The 20722-nt window shown below is 34.1% G+C and overlaps 1 protein-coding gene across 1 annotated transcript; it reads right to left on the bottom strand.

The window, feature by feature from the left end:
- Window positions 1–1374: 1374 nt before the first annotated feature.
- Rcd6 (Reduction in Cnn dots 6) lies at window positions 1375–14843 on the bottom strand (the record flags this gene model as incomplete). The annotated part of the gene is made up of 6 exons (XM_088239864.1): window positions 1375–3636; window positions 6751–7124; window positions 8241–8380; window positions 10601–10743; window positions 12430–12525; window positions 14694–14843. Coding segments are annotated over 6 exons (1044 nt in total), but the record flags the coding sequence as incomplete, so codon positions are not given.
- Between the last annotated feature and the right edge of the window lie 5879 nt (window positions 14844–20722).

Raw genomic sequence — 20722 nt, 5'->3', positions numbered from 1 at the left:
CAATAGCTTTGAAATACCTGTCTAAATTAAACATAGTTTTAAAATAATGCAGTATTCTGGTACTGAAGACCATGTGGAGATGCTCCCCAAGATGAACCAGTGAGCTTTCATAATATGTTATTCCTGGCGGAGACTTTCTGTTTAGTATTGGTGCAGTGCTGCTTATACGAAAGCGTCCTATCCAGAGTAACACCACGATATTTGGGTATTTGGCACTCCGCACTTCTGCCTTGGGTTTGTGCGTCTCCGTAGCAGAGTACGCTTGTCCCGTTTGGCAGAAGTCAGCACACGCCCAACAAGTGGATATTGCTGCTAATGATATGGCACGACTGGTTTCCAGCTGCCTTAAGTCCACACCGGTGCACAAACTTTATCCTATGATAGGAATCGCTCCACCCAACATCGGGAGAAATGTACCAGCGGACACAGAGAGACACAAACAGATCCATGACCCTAGACACATGACCATCGAATGACTCCTCCAAGGCTGGGATTGAGAAGGAGTTTCCTCAAAGTCACAACTGACTTAGAGACCTCTGCAGAAAAACGCAGAGAGGATCTGTAGAAATAGGAACTCGGCGATAGGCTCTGGATAGTGCCATCCGAAAGAAGTGGGGTTTTCTGAAGGGAGATGACATGAACTGCGATTGTGGAGAGGTGCAGGATGGTTCTCATCTGCTGCGGTGTCCACAAATGCAGTTAACTTGTGATGATGATTTGAGGATGGCCACTGACAAGGTGATATCTGTCGCTGCACACTGGAGTGGCAAGGTCTGAAGTCCAGACCCGATAAGTAAGTAAGTACTTAAGACCATGAAGAAAAGAAAACTTGGGTACTTTGGGCATGTGATGAGGGGCGTAAAATATAACATTTTAGAAGTCATTCTACGGGGAAGGATTGAAGGAAGACGCAGTGCAGGTAGAAGGCGCATCTCTTGGCTAAAGAATTTGCGAGGCTGGTTCCATTGCAGCACTCTGGCCCGTGTTTAGGGCAGGCCAACAAAGTAAGAATTGCTGCAATGATTTCCAACCTCCATCAGGAAGAGGAAAGATAAGAAGTATTCTGGTGCGCTTAGACCATCATTCTGAAGAATGTGATGGGTCTATTTTACGGGTTACCTGCGCATGAGAATAGGGCTTTGTATGCCAGATTTCCAGGGTTTCTACTCATTCATTATTGAAAGATGAATCGGTTTAGCCAATTTGAATTTTCCATAAGAAAATTGCAATATTGATAGAATAAAATTCAATTTTGTTTGTACATACTAAATCTTTGGTCATAATTTCTTATGAAATATTCAAGTTGACTGTGTATATAATATGGATTAGTGATCATTATTTATTTACGCTAGGTGTTTAAATTAAACGAGGTTGAAAAATGGTAACCATTTTATTAAATGAACATAATCCACATTTTATCAGTACATACACAGGACAGGTAAACAAAACATTACTGATCTTTGGTCTACGTATATAAAATACCTTATATACGTAATAAATAATTATATACACATGTTATTTATAAACACAGATCATTATGGATCCACATATTAAAGCACTTTAACAAAAACAGACATCTTTTGAATTAAAGAGCAATGCTTCATCTTAAATAATCAGGCATTACATTTTCTAACTTTTCTTGTATCCTTGAACATTTTAGTAACTCTTAACTCAAGGATTAATAGCACACTAGTACATAAAAACTTAACACTAATATGTCACCATAATGAAATTGTATGCAAGAATATTTTAAGTTCGAGTTAAGAGCGAATTCCATTCATAATATGTCATCAGCACGGTACTAAGTATTTTAACATGATTTTATTTTTTGGTTCCTATATTTCTGGTCTGATCTGCAAATTGTTTTAGAAATCTTAAAATGAAAACCCAGATTATATTAGCACCTGATGACAAACACACTGGAACCTCTTTTTTACACGGTGGATACAAAAAAAGGTGGATAGGTTTCCTTGTATAAAAAATTAATTAATTGTTAGCTATTTACTGAGCCTTATTTTTATTAAAAAAATTTAAAGTGACAAAAAAAAGATTATTCACTATCAGACGATAGACATACCCATTCATCGCTTAAAATATTCAAACCCTGTGTAATATTTCCATCCAAATTTAAAATAAAAAACAAAAAGCATTATTGATTTCAAAACCATGTAGAAAAAAGGATGTCTAAAAAGAGGTTCTGGTGTACTATAAAGTGATTTATCCATACTTGTTTTAAAGACATGGTAATGTTTGTAATAAATTATATTTTTCCTCTCGCATGGGACAGCAAAATGTCTGACATGGGTCGTGTTTCAAGCTGTACCTAAATTATACTCGTTCATTCTTCACAACCTATGAAACAAAGTATGGAGATATAGAGAGATAGATATCTATTAATTACCATAAATTCTATGCACCGAGTATTGATAAAAATGAAAACAGATCCAATAACATTGATTCTAAAAAAAATCCATCTTAAACCATTTCAATTGAAAAAATAAAATATTTTATGCTAAAACAAATATATCTTCCACAAAAAAACAATATATAAATTTTAACTATTTTTTACACAAATGACTTCATTCCACACTTTTATGGTAACTCGTATAATTTTTTTTTTCAATTTTGAATACACAAAATAATATTATTTCTAATTAAAGGTAATGTAGATAATTTTATCCATGCGCTCATTATTTTCATAAATGTAGTACATATTATACTTTGTACAGGTAAATTGTCTTGCTGACTTCTTACATAATAATTAATATTATAAATGCTGTTATTTATACAAACAAATTTATACAAAATATACTGAGTATAGCTATATAACCTTTACTTTTGTTATGATGTAAACCTTCAAGTATTTGTTGGAATTGGTCATACCATGTCTTTCTCGATTTTCCTCGTTTTCTGCATCCATCAACATTCACATCGTAAATCTCTCGAGTCGTTCTTTTGCTGTCCATTCGCTCAGCATGTCCAAACCAACACAGAACACCTTTCTGTTTTCTGTCGATAATGCTTGTTTTGTCAGTAATGCATATTTAAAATACCAGTTTAAACATTAATGCATTAAAAATGATGTTATATAATAACTTATATTTGAATATAAGTTATAAATTAAAAATATTTGGTACACTTCCACTTGTTTGTTTGACCAATTAGAGCTTTTACCCTCTAATGGGCTTGAGCAGTCTGAAGATGCCGGTTAGAGGGTGAAAATGCTAATTGGTCAAATAAACAAGTGGAAGTGTTCCGAGCATTTTTAATTTATATTCAAATAATGATATAATTACAATGGAATTCCATCAAGAATTAATCGTAAAAAAATAACATAAATTGAAAAAATTACATTTTATGGATTTATGATTGACTGGCAATATCAATTCATGAATTGGATGGAAATGAAATGGATATCAGATCAGGCTCATCGTTTTCTAATAATTAAGTCGATGATATTTAAATGATTAATGGATTAGACCTATTTCTTTATTTTTATAAGGCTACATCTCTATACTTGGTAAGATCGTCTGATTCATTTCCCATAGAAGTTTTACTGGAGCCGTATCTACTGTCCATATATTGTCTTCTACTCATTAAGCTGTCTGGTCCGTACATCATGGGTCCGTAGAATACCTGTAAGATGACAAATAGCAAATAGATTTTAGATACAGCTACATTTATCTTGAGATAGATTTCCATAATCCCTTTGTGGCATTTACATGATGTTTATGTATTTACTTTTAAAATATGTCAACAGATGGAAGGATTAAAGGTAGTGCATTCGAAGTGGGGTCAGGTGAGTAGTTTGGAAGGGGGGAAAAATTAGGTCTGACTTTTCTTATTACAAACATATTCCCGTATTTTCTCCCTGTATTATGACTGACACTAGAGTGATTTTTATACACTATATATATCCACCATTATATATTATAGGAGCTAGGATCATACAAAAACCCTTAAAACCGCCCAGTTTCGCTGTACCTCCTTCCATCTGAAGAGACAGATAACGCACATCCAAGTTCAGATGAAATCAAAGTTGGTGAATTTTCAAGAGAGACTATAAGTAACATCAATGCAGAACTCTGCATGGTACGAAAGATTTTATTACTCCTAAATTAGTATCCGTAGGGATAGATGCCAGCCAAGTTTAAGAGGTTTTGTGTACATCATTCAGGCGACAGCAGAGGCACTTGGCCAAAATACCTAAGAACTCTATTAATAAATCTTATATTCATCGAATCAGACAGAAGAAGAAAAGAGAAGGTTATGAAATAATTAAATCTGCTTTCAAGAATGATATACCTGCAATTCGTACAGTTCATTGGGATGGTAAACTGTTACCCGCATTTAGTGTCAGGGAGCCAAAACAAGAAAGACTTCCAATTTTTACCTTTGGGCACAGAAAGCAGCTCATCGGGGTTCCGAAATTACAAAATTCTTCTGGTAAAGAGCAAGCAAACGCTGTTTGAAATGCCGTAGAACGTATTGGAGTATTATTATTTTTTTAAAATTCATTTATTTATTTGAAATAACATACTCATACGAGTATAATAAACATATATAAATAACATACAATATGAGTATATCCATTACAAACTAAAATTTAAGATGTACATATAATAAAAAGAAAAAATACACATAAAATTCTATTTCAATTTCAGTCCCCAATTCCACCTCAATCTCTTAATCAAAATCTTTAGTAGTTTCGGACTGGAATAAATTGCCTAGACTAGTTGTCCAGTCGGAAACTCTGAATTCGGGCAAAGAAATTCCAAGTTTCTAGGCCCCAAAATATTCAATATGTTACCCAAACATTCTGAATTCAATTAAATAAATTTGTAATAAAATGGTTACTGGATTTAGGCGGAGATAAATCGAAAACTTACTAAAAAAATTCTAAAATAAAAAATGATATATGTTTTGTATAACTTTATAATAAATTAACTAGTAGGTAGTCATGTTATTGTTTATCTTTGCATAAAAATGTCTGCCTTAAAACAGGTTGTACCTAGTTAGGCCAGACTAGACATAATCCAGAGAAATCTATTACCTAGGTATGTATGTAGTAGATCAAGAAATTGTAATTTTTGTTAATAAACCATTATTATTATTATTCCATTTCGGTCAACCAGCTCAAAAACCGTTTGGATGCTTTTTTGGAGGAAGCAGAACGCAGACAAAAACCAGTACACGAAATGTAGGCGCGTCAGCAAAGGCTGCCTGCCTATAACGAATAATAATAATAAAAGAGATTCTTGTCAAAGTAGTAGGAGAATCCTGCTCCGGAAAACCCCTTCGGATACATGGAACAGATCAACATATAGAGTAATGTCGTTCAGCAAAGCGGAATCCCTTCCAACAGGCATATGTTATGACTATGAAACAAATGTATGCAAAAGTTTTACCAATTACTTTTAGTTACTAGACATTCCACCCTGATGCTGCAAAATCAATAAAAAATTAACCTACTTCCATTGTCCATAAGGGCAATTAGTAAATACAGTCACTGTAAAATCGCCATTAAGAAATGGATAATGGAGAGGGGATGTGCACGGATTGATGAGTGGATAAGGCCAAAAAGGTAGAAAGATGTTTTAATTTGTGAGTTCTGTGTTTTTATTATGTTTTATTTATATGTATTTTATATTATGATTTAATTATGTTTAATAATGTTTCAATATCATATAAATTGTCTCCCCCGGCACAGGATGTAAAAAAAGTCATTCATAAATTGTAAAAGAACAAATAAATAAATAATAACCATCGGCAGGTTGACGGTGTATATTGGAATATGAAACAATCCATGAGAAGAAAAAGTATGAATTCTCTCCTGTGATACAACTACATCAAACACTGGACGTTTTAATGGAGCATGTATCTTACTTGAAAAAAAATTGGACAGCGAATCGTTGTTTTTTCCGTGCCGTCATTAAATATATATTTTTTACAATGTGTATTTTAATATAAAGCACGATATACAAAGATATATGGGGCTGAAACGTGGACAATGCGTGCATACGAGAGGAAGAGGATCGATGCATTCGAGATATGGTATTGGAGAAGGCTGCTGCGTGTGCCTCGGACAGCCAGAAGGACGAATGCATCGATACTGGAAGAGCTCCATATTACAACTCGTCTATCAGTGGTGTGTTTAAGAAGGATACTATCTTTCTTTGGACATATTGCTAGACGTGAGCCAGACAATCTAGAAAAGGCAATAATGTCTGGCCGAGTTGAAGGTATGAGAAGCCGGGGTAGAATCCCATATAGATGGACTGACCAAATAAAGGTGGCTACGGGGCTAAAATTTGATGAGTCAGTTCGTCGGGCTGAGGACAGACTGGAGTGGAACAGGCTAATCAGAAGTGTTCATGGTGATCACGATCCTCAGCATTGAGGGACCGACTTGGAAGAAGAAGAAGATACAAAGATAACTATTTTTGAAAAAAGCAAAACATGCTGACACAGAAAGTTACTTTTTGATACACTTTCTTAAAAAAAATAAAAATCGGTACAGTTTTCGGGTGTGGAAAACGGGGATGTGAGACCTTGATTTTATTGCTATTATTTATGTATAATCAGTCCAACGTGCGGTTGTTTTTATTGCCCAATATTCAGAGAGGCGTATGCGAGAGAGTGACAGAAAAACTGTATTAAAATATCTATTCATCAACCAGCTCTTCGCCACATATCCTCTTTACCTCTTTTATTAAACTGCATATTACTGAAAACATTGTGATGAAATACCTGTTCTCGAGAGAGGGCCAAATTAAACGGGTCGTGTTTGACATCGTCAAACGACCGCGGCGGCAGCAGGTTATTCCCGTACGCGCTGTACATATTCCTGTTGTTGACTTCGTGCAGCTGCTGCAGCTCCATCAGCGACCCTGACCTGCAGGGCCCGTTCTTCCTGCACCGGCGGTCGAGGCTGCGGGTGTAGTCGGGGATCGCGTAGCCCGGCGGGAGATTGGGCAGGGGACAGAACACCGGCCGCGGGCGGTGGGGGCACGCGAACTCCTCCATGGAGGGGCGCCAGTACTTGGACATCTTTCCCGAGAAGTCCGGCGGCGCTTTCTGGATGAACTCTTCGCGGAGATCCGGCATAGAGTGGGCAAATTTACCTGCAAAAATGCCACATACTTAAAATAAGAAAAAAAACTTTTATCTTTGAATTTATTTATTACCCATGTATTTTTTTTACTTTTTACAATAAATGTCACATAAACAAAACAAAAAATCCTACAAATGCATGGCCTGTGTGTGGGTTTACTTCTTAGTCGTTTTCTTCATGAATGAGGATTGTGACCCCTTGTGGCCGCCCCGACAATTCATCTCCAACTCTCCCTTGACTGAGCTGCAAGCAGCGCTCCAACTACTGAGGTGTCTGCTGCTGTCCTGACCCGATCGGTCCATCGTATAATAGGGGATCTACCTCTTCCTCTTTTTTTCTCTACGCCATCGACCACAACCAGACGAGTCAGTCACTCAGTCCTACATTTCAGGCACCAGTCCAAGAACGATGAAACACCGTGGGTCGGAAGCACTTTTAAAATCAATATTTTAGAAGGAGGAATATGAGTGTTCTTACGGTTTACCCAAATATTTCAATTGTGGATGCCATTTTTAACGTGTTGTAAATAACTCACTGTCAGAAAGAGGAAATCAAGTTGGGGTAGAGTGAGGTTCAAACCTCGGACCTCTGATCCGTAAGTCCGCAACACTAGCCAAGGACCATAACCCGATTTCACGTCCACCCTGCCAGGAATCAAACTTAGGTCCTCAAGCATGGTAACCGAACGTGCTTACTACTACACTACGAGGCGGACATATCTCCACTCGATTTCCTTTTCTGGGATTTATACCCGAGAGCAGCCATCGAGTCGAAAACGCTCGTCCAGGGTTCTGGTTTAATTTCACACACGTAAATTTATTATTCATCTTCCCAGACATGGAAAATAGGTAGGTTGTATATATATGACGCCATCGGAGTGAATTGTCGAAGGATTCAACACCATAATAGTAATAATGATATCGTCTATGAAGTTCAATACCGCATATGAGCCACAAAAATAAAAATAGATTAATTAATTAATTTTGTCTATACGCATACGGAATTAAGATTTTGAAATATAAATCAACAACACAAAATTGCAAAACGTTTAGACAAATGGCTGCACGGTATTGAACTTACATAGACGATATTCTGTTACGATAATGTGTACGAGTAATGTACGTACTTTGTTCTTTAATCATTCCGTAGTTGGTGTAGGCGAAGAGTGAGGGAGCATCCACTATGTCAGTTCCAGGAACAAAAGAACTGGCATTGAATTCACTCTCCGTTAGGGAGGGTTGCAAGTTGTTCACGATCTTCCCGTTGCTGAAATTTAATGCACTTCATATATTCAGTGTTGGAATATGTACCATTCACATAAACATTTTATATTCTAGTTAAACTTTTTTACTTTACTCTAACCAAACAAAACTTAATTTTTAAACTCTTGTGAATATTAATTATTATATATTTATTTATTTTGTTCATTAACGCCCAAAAGGCATTTACAAAAAATAAAAATGAAATACATGCTAACATACTAAATAATAAACACAGAATATACAGAAAAAAATTGTGAAATTAGTTAAAAAGGATATGATAAAAAGTTTTACAAAGTAAAAAAAAAAAAACAATAATAACAAAGGTATGCAAGAAAAAACAGTAAGCATATAAACAAAAAATCCAAAGATATAAGCTTATGAAATAAATTCTGTAAAGCAAACAATAAATAAAATGTTACGGTAAGCAAGAAAGACATTTTTAAGTTAAATTAATAAACAAGCAAGCATATATTATCACGAAAAATTAAGAAATAAAAATATGTATCTATGAAATGCGTATTTGCCAATACTACAATGCAATTTGATATAATAGTAAAAAATTAAAAATAAGTATAAGGTAATAAAAATAAACAAGTAAGTATTTTTTTTTAATTTATGGAATTGAATTGTCAATAATAGTTTGACGAGCAGCTACAAATAAACTTGATATTGTGGACTTATAAGATGGTAAAAAATTGGACAGAATGTCTGCAGCCGTTCCATAAGTGTTACCTAACCTATGCAGTCTCGGTATCAATGAATTGTTTTGTTGGTTGGAAGAAGTACTGGAGCAATGAAACAATAAAGTACTCCTAGTGTTGACAGCAGGTACTCTAAAATTAATCAATTGTAGTATTTTTGGTGCGTCAAAAAGAGAGTTTACAATTTTATACAGTAGAATGAGATCATTAATAGTTCTTCTTTCAGAAAGTGTTGTTAGGTTAAGCAGTGTTAATAAATAGTCATAATTCACATTTTGTATTGGAATGTTTAGTTTGTAGTTTATATATCGTAGAAATGAAAGTTTCCGTATATTTTGACTTTAGTTTGTTGAATATTATAACATAACAAAGAGGATAAATAATAATAAAAATAAAGTCAATGTACAAGGCAGTAAAAAAATAAAATGCAATGGGAAAAAACATTTTTGAAGATTCAAATTTTTTTGGATTTCTAGAGATATAAGAATAATTGGTAATCTCCACTGGCATCAAAAAGCTGCAGTAAAAGTGGATGATGAATTAACATCGGATGTAGACATATATCGTGGAATCTGGCAAGGACGCATTCTGTCTCCTCTCCTTTTTAACATGTACTCGGAAGCCATTTTTAGAAATGCACTAAGTGAATTAACCGACAGCATTAGCATAAATGAACTAATTATAAATAATATCCGATACGGGGATGATACGGTCCTTCTAGTAGATAGTATGGAAAGCTTGCAGCTATTATTGGACAAAGTACAGGACAAAGGGAAGAAATGAATACTTCCAAGTACAAAAGTACGGTTATTTGGAAAAAGCCACAAACTTTCTCAATGGCTTTAAAAATTACACAGCCTAGTTAAGTCCATGAATATAAATATTAAAAATGCTGGCTGAATGATAAATGGGATCACTCAGAGGAGATCAAAGTCAGAATAGAGATGACGCGAGACTGCTTTTTCAGGATGCGTGACCTCCTTTGCAGTAGAGACTTTAATTGAGACCTTCGAATGCACATTGTACGATGTTACATCTTCTCGGTCCTTTTTTACGGCTTTGAAACATGGATACTCTCCAGAGCCACTTAAAAAAATATTGAAGAGGATATTAAAAATCTCCTAGGTGCACAGAGTCTGAAACGATGACGTTTTCAGACGGATAAAAAAAGATAAAGAGGTGCTGAAGACCATAAAGAAAAGAAAACTTCAGTACTTCGGGCATAGGTCGAGAGACAAAAAATATAACATATTACAAGTCGTTCTACAGGGAAGGATTGAAGAAAGATGCAGTGCAGGTAGAAGGCGCATTTCTTGGCTTAAGAACTTGCGTGACTGTTTCCATTGCAGCACTCAGTCCTTATTCAAGGCAGTTCCAACAAAGCGAGAATTGCTGCAACGATTTCCAATCTTCATCGGGGATAGGAAAGATATGAAGAAAAAGTAGATTCAAATTCAAAGAAGCTATTTTCTCAATTCCACGTTTTTTGGGTTGCATGGAAGATAGTTATTGTTATATCTCACCTGTTGAGAGAATGCTTCATCATAGCGCTCTCTATAAGTTTGGTTGCGTAATAGGACTGTATGATGACTATTCCCACAACTATAGCCAGCAGTCGTACCAGGTAGAATATCAGCTCTGTCATGCCGTATATTGACTGGAGACCCTGAAATTATAATACTTGTCATTTTACATCATCATCGTTCCCGTATTCCCACCGCATAATGCAAAAGGCACTGCGTCGGTACTCAAATTGAAGCGTATGGGTAATAATTTCCAATATGCGTGAAGTTAAGATAAGTTCAGTCTCACAAGGGACCATAAAAAACTGCCTACTAAATATTTTATGTGGATCTTGCCAGAATCAAACCGTAATCAGCAGGCAAAGGCGCCAACCGCGAGAATGACTAATATCTACTCCTATCCTTTTCAGGATTTTTAACCGAGATGATAATTTTTAATGTAATAAAAATACCCAGAAAGTTTTTCCTTACCAGTTTATTATTAAACAGGAAAATATATTACAATTCATCATCATTCCATTTCCGTACCTAATGGTGCATAGGGCACTGGATTGGTACCTACACAAATCGCAGCATATCTCGATCAATTTTATTACATGAAGGTAAGGTGATCAGTCTTTTGCTTCAGGTACCAGTCCAGGGACTACGAAATATTATAGTGTGAAAACACCCTTTTTAAATAAATAAACCATGCCAGGAATCAAACCCGAGACCTCTTGCATGGTAGGCAAACGCGCTGACTATTACACCACGAGGCCAACATTATCAATATTATACTGTCTCGTATTATCAGCGCTATGATTTTTTAAGTTTTGTAATTCTGAAATAACTCTGCGTTTGACATCAGAGGTTGTTCTCTGTTAGTTCTTCCCATTGGTTTGTTTACGGTAAGCCAACCGGATATCTTTCCCAACTCTCGTATCATTGGTTGGTTCATAGGAACCAGTGACGTCAATCAAAGTAGTGCGTTTTCAGTAAAATATTTTTTATTATTTTTTTAGGACATTTTCAAGAAACTTTGCGATACAATTTAATGCTCTAATTTTTGCGGTAAATTTTGCTAAATTTGCGGCGCGCGGTGCGGTGCGCAAGAGAACATTTTTTGCATACAATTTCTCGTAGGGCTGAAGTTCCCTATTGTAACAACACATAATACTGTCAGTATACTGGTAAAACTCTCTAAAAGCATTATTGACTATACTAAAAAATATAGCTTTGAATGTTTGATTTAACAGAAGTTTAAGAATATATTTTGGAGATGATGCATACTCATGAAACCATCTTCCCTTCAATTGTTTCAATGAATGAGATTTTGAAAAAAAATCTAGTAAACGGAATGAGGAAGTAATGCTATGCGAAATTGGATATTAAAAAATGTGTTTTTTTCACGGGGAAAAAATTAGAGCATTTAATTGTGCAGTGAAGTTTTTCTGAATTACATAAAAATATTAATAAAACTGAACTACATACTTTAAATGACTTCATGAGTTCTTCTAAATTAACCAATGACAGTGTTGTGAAAGGTTTCCGGTTTCAGGGAAGCCAACCTACCAATAGAGAAATAGAGACGTCACGCATAGAGTAGTTTAAAAATTACAAAACTTTAAAAAATCGTAGCGATGATAACACGATACAATTTTTTTTTTTAAACTTTAAAAAATCGTAGCCATGATAACACGGATACAAAAAGAAAATATTTTTTTTTTGGCTTTGTTTGATTGAACCTCTAAATTTCCCCATTGTATTCCACACCTCTCTTGCAACAACTCATTGGTGTGGAACCAGATTTAAAGAAAAAACAAATTAATGAAGAATTTAATAATATTTACCCAGTGTCCTATGCTCATATAGAATACAAAACAGCATTCAGGAATAAGGATCAGAATCACAGCTATCAACCAGCCCAAGATACATTTTAGGGAATCCTAGAAACAAGAAAATACAATTATATTGATGCATGCACCATAAAATTATAATATACCAGAAGGTGTGTAGAACCATGCTGGCATTCATCTCATTGTGTCCAACAGTCTGATATCCCGCTTGCGCGCATGTGTGAAGTGGCCGCGTAATGTTACCAGAGCGCAAACAATATATTATCATAACACAAATTTAAGTTAATTTTGTGTAATGTTATGTTATGTTTCACCACAAAAAATATTTTATTGACTGGACTGTATAAAAAAAACAGGTACTTTTATAAGACAAACGTAAAAAAATCATTAATTAGTAATTAACATAAAGAAATTAATTTAGTAATAACTTTGTGAGGAATGAAGTAATAAGAGAACGGACACAGCAAACTCCGGCGACAACTGTCATCAAGCGGAGGCAATACAGTTGGCTTGGCCATGTGCTGCGGGTGCCTTCTGAGGACCTTAACCACGCCAGGGACGAAGAAGCATATGAAGCGAGTGAGGCTGAGCCTCACTAAGAAATCATTGCTATTCACCAGTACCTAATATGTATTTTAATTCGCATTATATCAACACATTATGAAGATAAAAAACTAGCAACTAATATAAAAATGCTCAAAGATGCTTACAAACATGGTCCGTACTGTGTTATTTACTTTGGGTACCTACTTAACATTTACGCATATTATACTTATCCTTACAATCTGAGCTTCACTAAAAATTTGGTATCAAAGACGCCACTGAACCACGCCTGCCTACTTTACAAGGCATCAGGTTCTCGACGTCCTGGACGTCTGCTGACTGTTCGTCGTTCATATTATATAAAGAAGATAATAATTGATTTGGAAACGTTCTTCTTCTTCTCTTTCCTCTCTCTCTTCACGCTGGATATTGGCCTCTTCTAACTCCTTCCACTCGTTTCTGGCTTGACCCCTCCGCATCCAGGCATAACCAGCTGTCTGGACAATGTCGTCGGTCCATCTTATCGGATGCCTTCCGACACTCCTTTTACTTGTCCAGGGCCTCCAGTCCATTATTCATGGACTCACACCAAGCATCTGTCGTTCCATAAACCGTTGTGTGCATATTCATTTTTATCACTCTTTACAGTAAGGGTTGTCATCTCTAGTTTTAAGTATGCTTAACCCTTTTTTAAATTTTTATATAGACTAAAATAAATAATTGCCTTCTAATGATTTTTTGATCCTTTTTAAGCCTTCTAATTTACTCAAATATTTATTTTCGAGGGCAATATTCAACGAGTTGTAAATAACTTGCTATTTTTGGGGTAGAGTGGTATTCGAACCACGGACCTTTGATTTGTGAGTCCGAAACACTAGCCAAGGGACCACGACCCGGTTCATATTTTAATATGCTTAACCCTTCAAGGACGAGGAGTTTTGTCTTTTATGGACTGTCGAAATAAAAAATTTGCCATTAATTCCAGACACTGTTCATTCTCAATGGAATTGATACCACATACTAAAAAACATATCTTTCGGGGCTAAAGTATAGTAAACGCTACCAAAATAAAAATAACTGCACATATAAATAGTGTAGTGAGATTTTTTTGAAAAATATATGTAAATTAATAAACATAGTACTTTATATAGTTGGTACACATATTATTTATATTTTGATATAGCACATTACTTTATAATTGTTTTTTATTATATATTATACAGTACAATTTATGTTTAAGTAACATGTAGGTATTCTTGGCACATATATTTATATTTGTACAATAACAATTATTAATTTCTTACATTTGATTAGCTAGGCATTTATAATTAAGTAATTTCAGTTTTTTTTTGTTATTGTTATATTAGTATAGAACTACTTATACTTTAAAAGATAAAAAATCTCCATCTTAGAACAGGCTGAGCCATGTTAGATGGAGACTATCCTAAACAGAGAACATTCCATTCTCATTTTCTATTCACAAGTTCTATATAGATTCCCTGCTATTAAACATGTATACTTATTTTATGCAATAAATTTATAAAATAAATAAATAAAATAAATATTTACTTAAAACAGGGGTGAGGATATATTATGGCGATAGGATGGCGCAACAGTGACCTTTTGTTTCAGGGTTAAATAACCCGAAGAGTAATGCTGACTACAACTGTAAAATAAAATAATGATGTTAATATTGAAAACTAATAGATTCGTACTGTGGCTAGTCCGTGGATTAGAACAGCTGTGGCTGCCGTGATGCCGAGGTAACAGAAAGCGAGGAAGTAGGCCGGAGGAGGAAGACCAACTTCTGACTCCAGGATCCATAGCAACTCGTATGCAAATGCTATCGTGTAGGCAATCTGAAAATAAAACACAAAATACCATTTGTTTCAAGAACTTCATTTTAAAAATCAGTCTATAATTGTTTAATATTTGATCTTAAGTAGGGTTCACACGAGGTCATGGCAATGTTGTCCTGTCCTAGAATCAGGCCTATTGTCCTTATGTGAACAGAAATTTGTAAGACAGGACAATGGACCGAGACATTGTCCTAGAGCAGTGGTGGCCAGCATTTTGTATACCATGCGCCAATTTTTTCACTTATAAGGTAAGATGCGCCATACGACTCAAACTTTTTTTACCTTCTTAAGTTTACTTTTGGGGTTGTACAATAGAGATAAGAATAGGAACTGCTTCGCTTATGAGAGGAAAATGAATACCACAATCACGGAATTCAATTATTTAATTTACGTCATGGCGCCTTTTTTAAAATAATGGCCACAAAAATGCAATGCGCTACCTGTGATCGTTCGATGCGCCACGGTTTGGCCAGCACTGTCCTAGATATAGACAAGCACTTATGTTTTAAGGCAGCAGTACACGGTAAATAGCAGTCAATTAAATTGATGCTCTTTGGAAAAACAAATATCAATATATTACAACGCTGTGCCTATATAACAACAAACAGTACAGAGAAAATGAGGCAAAGGAGATTGTATACCTTAATTCTCAAAGAATGAACTCCCTCTATAATTAGTATTTTTAACCCTTTTATTTTATTAACGTAAACGGAAAATCTGCCTTTTACAAACATTTATAATACTAACATATTTGGCTTAATATTTTTTTTTAAAACATAAATTTCCTTATACCCAAGATTTGAACCTAAAAATTATACAAGATTTATATTTTAAAAATTAACCATAAAATTATACAGCATATTCAGTAGAAAGTTCAAATAATAAAACATTCTACAGTAATACAACAAGAAAATCATAAGTACTGTTTCACACAGCTGGGCAAAGTGAACAAAAAACTGTATATATTATGAAATGCATGAATAAATAAATATAATTACCATTCACCATCTTTGAAAAATTTCAAAAGGTTTGTTCTATAGGAACAATACCCTACACTAAATATATCAGATACGTGGGAATAACTATTGCCGAGTTTGTTTAAGTTTAAGTCTATTTAATACGGCATTACAAGTATACACTGTCCGTGAATTGTTGCTACAAAACGGTGACACCTGTCTAGTCATTCTTCCAGGCACCCTGAAGTTGATGAAAGATAATAGTTCAGAGCAATCCCATATTGAATTTACAATTTTTAATAAATTTTAAAGGTCTATAATTTTTCTTCTATCGTAAAGTTTTAACAAATTTTATGTTTTTAGTAAAAAATCGTAATTTAAAAATTCATAACTGATTCTAAGTTTAAAATTTATATACCGTAAGAATTTTTTTGGACTCTTTCAAGAGAATTTTGGTGACAGTTGTAGTGAGGAGTCCATATTGTAGAGTTATACTCTAACTGGCTTCTCACTAATGAAGTATACATCAACTTCAAAGTGCCTATGTATGTGTATAACATGAAGCCTAACATTTTTAAAGATTTACTAGTTAAATTATTTATGTGCCTATTAAAGGATAATTTTTGATCTATTATGTCATAATTAATCAACAATTTTTTCTTCTGTCTGATTCCAATAGCAATGCTGCGCGATTTTTTATATTCATGTATAGTTTATTGTGACAACTCCGATACCAGTTTAAAAGGATAGTTCTTCCGTGGTCTCATCTTCTAAAATATGTTTATTAATATTTTGGGTTGTTTTTCATTGACTACCTTTAATGAACAAAAAAAATCACAATCAATCAATTGATTGTACAAAAGTTGGTAAAATGTTGTAAAATGTTACTCAAAATCTCAACTATAGTCCAGAACAGCGCTGTACAACTTATCTTGTCAATAACATACGTGTACGTAACAACAATGAACGTCTTCGAGGCCACAGTCTCAGGCTGGAGAAAACAAGATTCAATCTGAATCCACGGAAGCATTTCCTGATGGTTGGAATAAACTGCCACAACATCAATATCTGAGACTTTGGGGTCAAAATGGGTTCAAAAATGGACTAGATTTGTTTCAGAATTAAAGTGCGCCAAAAGCTAACTTTGGTTAAAAAAGCTTAAAGCATGCTGCTCTCGCTTAAAATAATATAATAACGAACGATTGCGGAATGTTTGTATACGTTATATCTTTAATCTTTGCAAATTTGACCACATAACCGAATATCGCACGCAACTACACTGGCTCAGTATCAGGCATAGAAAAACATTCACATTCTATCACTTCTCCACAATATCCCACTTTGCCTGTTTATCTGAGAGAGCTCTTCTAACCTCTATCGCAACATGGACTATCTCTTCACTTCAGTAACGAGATAACCTTTTAAATAAATAAAATAAAATAAAATACCCTTTCATCGCTCTAATTTTCTTGCCTCCTCTTTCACAGTAGTAGCTGCTCGGTTGTGGAATGATCTACCCACTTATGTTAAAGACGCTTCTTCTTTAATTACACTTAAATCAAAACTGAAATGTCACTACCTAAATATTTGAGTTGTTCTTTTCTCCTTCTTTCCTTCCCATGTCCTCTCTCTTGATAGTATAATGTAATTTTTTAAATTTTTTTTTTCATTTTTGTTTTTAATGTTACATAAAATTATAAGATAAATTATAATTCCTTAGAATATGTCCATGTACTTGTAATTTTCTCAAACCGAACGGTTTGGGTAAGTAGGAAGAAATTGCCTTAAGGCAATATGCCTGCCTTTATATGTATATTCATTGTATATGTATATATAAAGTGTAAAATAAATAAATAATAATAAATAAAGGGCTGCCTTACTTGGCACAGCTCAGAAAATATAAAACAGGCATTAACGAGAACCGAACTAAATATTAAAATACAGGCGGCCTCCGTGGTGTAGTGGTCAAGACGCTTGACTCACGCACGGAAGGTTCCGGGTTCGATTCCCGGTGAGAAATATATTAAATTTTTCTCAAGCCTGGTTGTTCTGTGATGTAATTCACCACTGTTATTAGGCCTCCTGGCCTGTTGTGGTGCAAAAATAAAAATAAAATAAAATAATATTATTTCATTTAAATTATTTATTGACAATTCTTGATGGAATTCCATTGTAATGATGTAATAACTTATATTTACATATAAGTTATTAATTTTAAAATACTTGGTAAACTTGGTACAATAGTCCTTAAAATATAGCTTGATTAGAATGACAGCTGTCAAACTAATTTCATTAGTGATGGGAAATTGATCAAATCGATTTTATCAGTTATTTCATGCAATCATGAAACTCTGTTTCCGAAAATTGATATAAAAAACGCAAAACAAGCTTATTATAGCGTGTTTAACACATTCACCAAAAAATTAGACATTTATACCTTTTTTCATGAACAACATCAAATGAATTATTTTTTATTCGATCAATTTGTCCCATCTCTAACGTTTTTGCAAAATGATGTAACTTTGTAAGAACTTCGTTAATAATTAGGTTTAGTTAAGTTTTTTTTTTTAGTTTTAAAGCTGATTTTATATATTAATGTTGATTTATGTTACAAGCATTGTATTAAAAAATAAATTAACAAGCCAGATACAAATTATTTTTCGTATGTCAATATAAATAACTCCTTTGACGTTACTACAAAGTTATGTCGTCACTTTTTCTGACAACTGTCATTCTAATCGTGTTACATTTTAAGGACTATAGTTTGTCCCCAAAACATACTAGTATATGAAGAATATGTATTTTTCGCGTCGTCGTGTATTAACATTATCATTGTCCTCGTGTGAACCCAGCTTACAAGTGAGGAAAAAAAACTGATTTTACTTTCGAATTTTTCCTATGTAATAATATAATGCATGCAAGGTCATCAAATTAGGTATTGACTGACAGTATACCTTATTATGTAGTCAATAATTTACACACAGTAGGTACCTACATGTAATAAAAACATAAGTTGAATCCAATTTAAATAGATTTAATATTATTAGAAAAATAAATCTTTGCGTAAATATCTTTATAGTCAGTGGTCCATGCCAAATGAGAGCACATTTCGATCAAACTAAATTGATTCTAACTGAATTATGTTAAGATTCTAGCACGGGAAGCTGACTTGGTATTTTAAACAGGACTTGAGTTGGGTAGTAAATATTAATTATATTAATACCATAGAATTAATAATATCTTAATTATGATAAATATATTATGTTTTTGAATCGCAACGGTGCGATGTAGCGGTTTTTGTTTTCTCGTGAAACTTTTAAAAGTGGTTGATTCTTACCGAATGATATTACCGCAATCATAATCTAAACCCGGTTATGCGTTTAACTTGTTTTACATAATCTCTGGTTATTTGGATATCTGTAGTCTGTGGTTATTTGTAAATTAACATAATAGTTGAATTATTGAATAATCAGCGCCCACAACACGAGACACGGCAGTTATCACAGCAGTTTGAAATTCGAAAAAAAAATGTTGCCAAATTATAAAATTATATTATGTAAATTCTGAAGAATTCATAGGCAGGTACGAAAACTTTTTTAACCTTTTTGTTGGCCATCATATTATTATACTTTTACCTAATATTTTTTTTATGTGAATTATATTTCATATTATACCTACAAAGAATTGTATGATATTTAAACTACTAAGTATTTTTACACACGTCACTGGCGCTGTCAAAACATATTTCGCGTTGTGGCAGTTTATTTTGAAATATTTATTCAATCGGAAAAAAATATTTTCATTATAGCGTTAAATCCAAATGTAATGGACGAAAAAAAAACGTGGCGTAACAATTCGGCTACCAATTATAATAAAAATAACATCGACTTAATTCCACAATTATCCCCCCCAATGTAGCTTTGTTGAGGTTGTGGTCCCGTGTAGAGTATCGGGGACTCCGGATTCAGAGGTCTGAGGTTCGAATCCTATTTTATCTCAATATTTTTTTTTTCCAAGATTCTTTTTTTACGACTAAAAGAAAATGGTTGTTAAACTGAAATATTTGGGTAAATAATAAGAACGCCGGATACCGAGAACGCGAATGTGTTGGCCTCGTAGTGTAATGGTCAGCACGTTTGCCGACATGGTTGATATGATATTGATTTAAAAAGAGTGTTGCACACAAAAATATTTCACAGTCCCTGGACTGGTATCTGAAGCGTAAGACTGATCATATTGCCCTCATGTATCAGAATGATCGAGATACGCTGCGATTGGTATACCAATAGATCCGGAAAAAGAATGACGATGATAAAAATGCAAAAATTTATATTTACTAAAAAAAAAAAAAAAAATGTAGAAATCCTAACCTTACGAGGTTTTAAATCAGATCTAGGGACTATGGGTCTTTTGATAGTACATATATATATATTTTTTCATTTTATGCTAATTCAAAAGGATGGGCATGGCTGGGAAGTTTAATGAATATGTAAGTATTTCAATATTCTTTTTTTGTCACTCTCTCGCAAATGCCTTTCTGATATTGTGCGAAAAAAACAACTGCATGTTGGACTAATTATGCTTAACTAAAATCGACGAAATCGACGTTTCGCTGTCCCATTTTCCGGACCCCAAAACTGAATCGCTTTGGTTATCCTTTTTTAAAGAAAGAATATCACAATGAAATTCTCTAATCGGTACCTTTTGCTTTTATTTTTTCAAAACTAGTTATCATGTTTGGTTACAGTATGTCCAGAGATGGCAAATAAAACTGGGCGCTTTTATGCGTTTTTCTACGGTCCAAGTTCCCACAATGAACAATTTATCAAAAAAAACAAAACCATGGGGACACGCCAATGGTAAATATCTATTATGTGTTAAAAAAAACACTTCTCTAAATTCTTAATCCAGGGAGAAAATACGGTAATA

The sequence above is a fragment of the Micrasema longulum genome, unplaced genomic scaffold (genome assembly GCF_059751315.1).
Source record: "Micrasema longulum isolate JH-2025_06_02 unplaced genomic scaffold, ASM5975131v1 h1tg002285l, whole genome shotgun sequence".
Taxonomy (NCBI): Eukaryota; Metazoa; Arthropoda; class Insecta; order Trichoptera; family Brachycentridae; genus Micrasema; species Micrasema longulum.
This window is presented reverse-complemented; position numbering and strand designations above follow the sequence as displayed.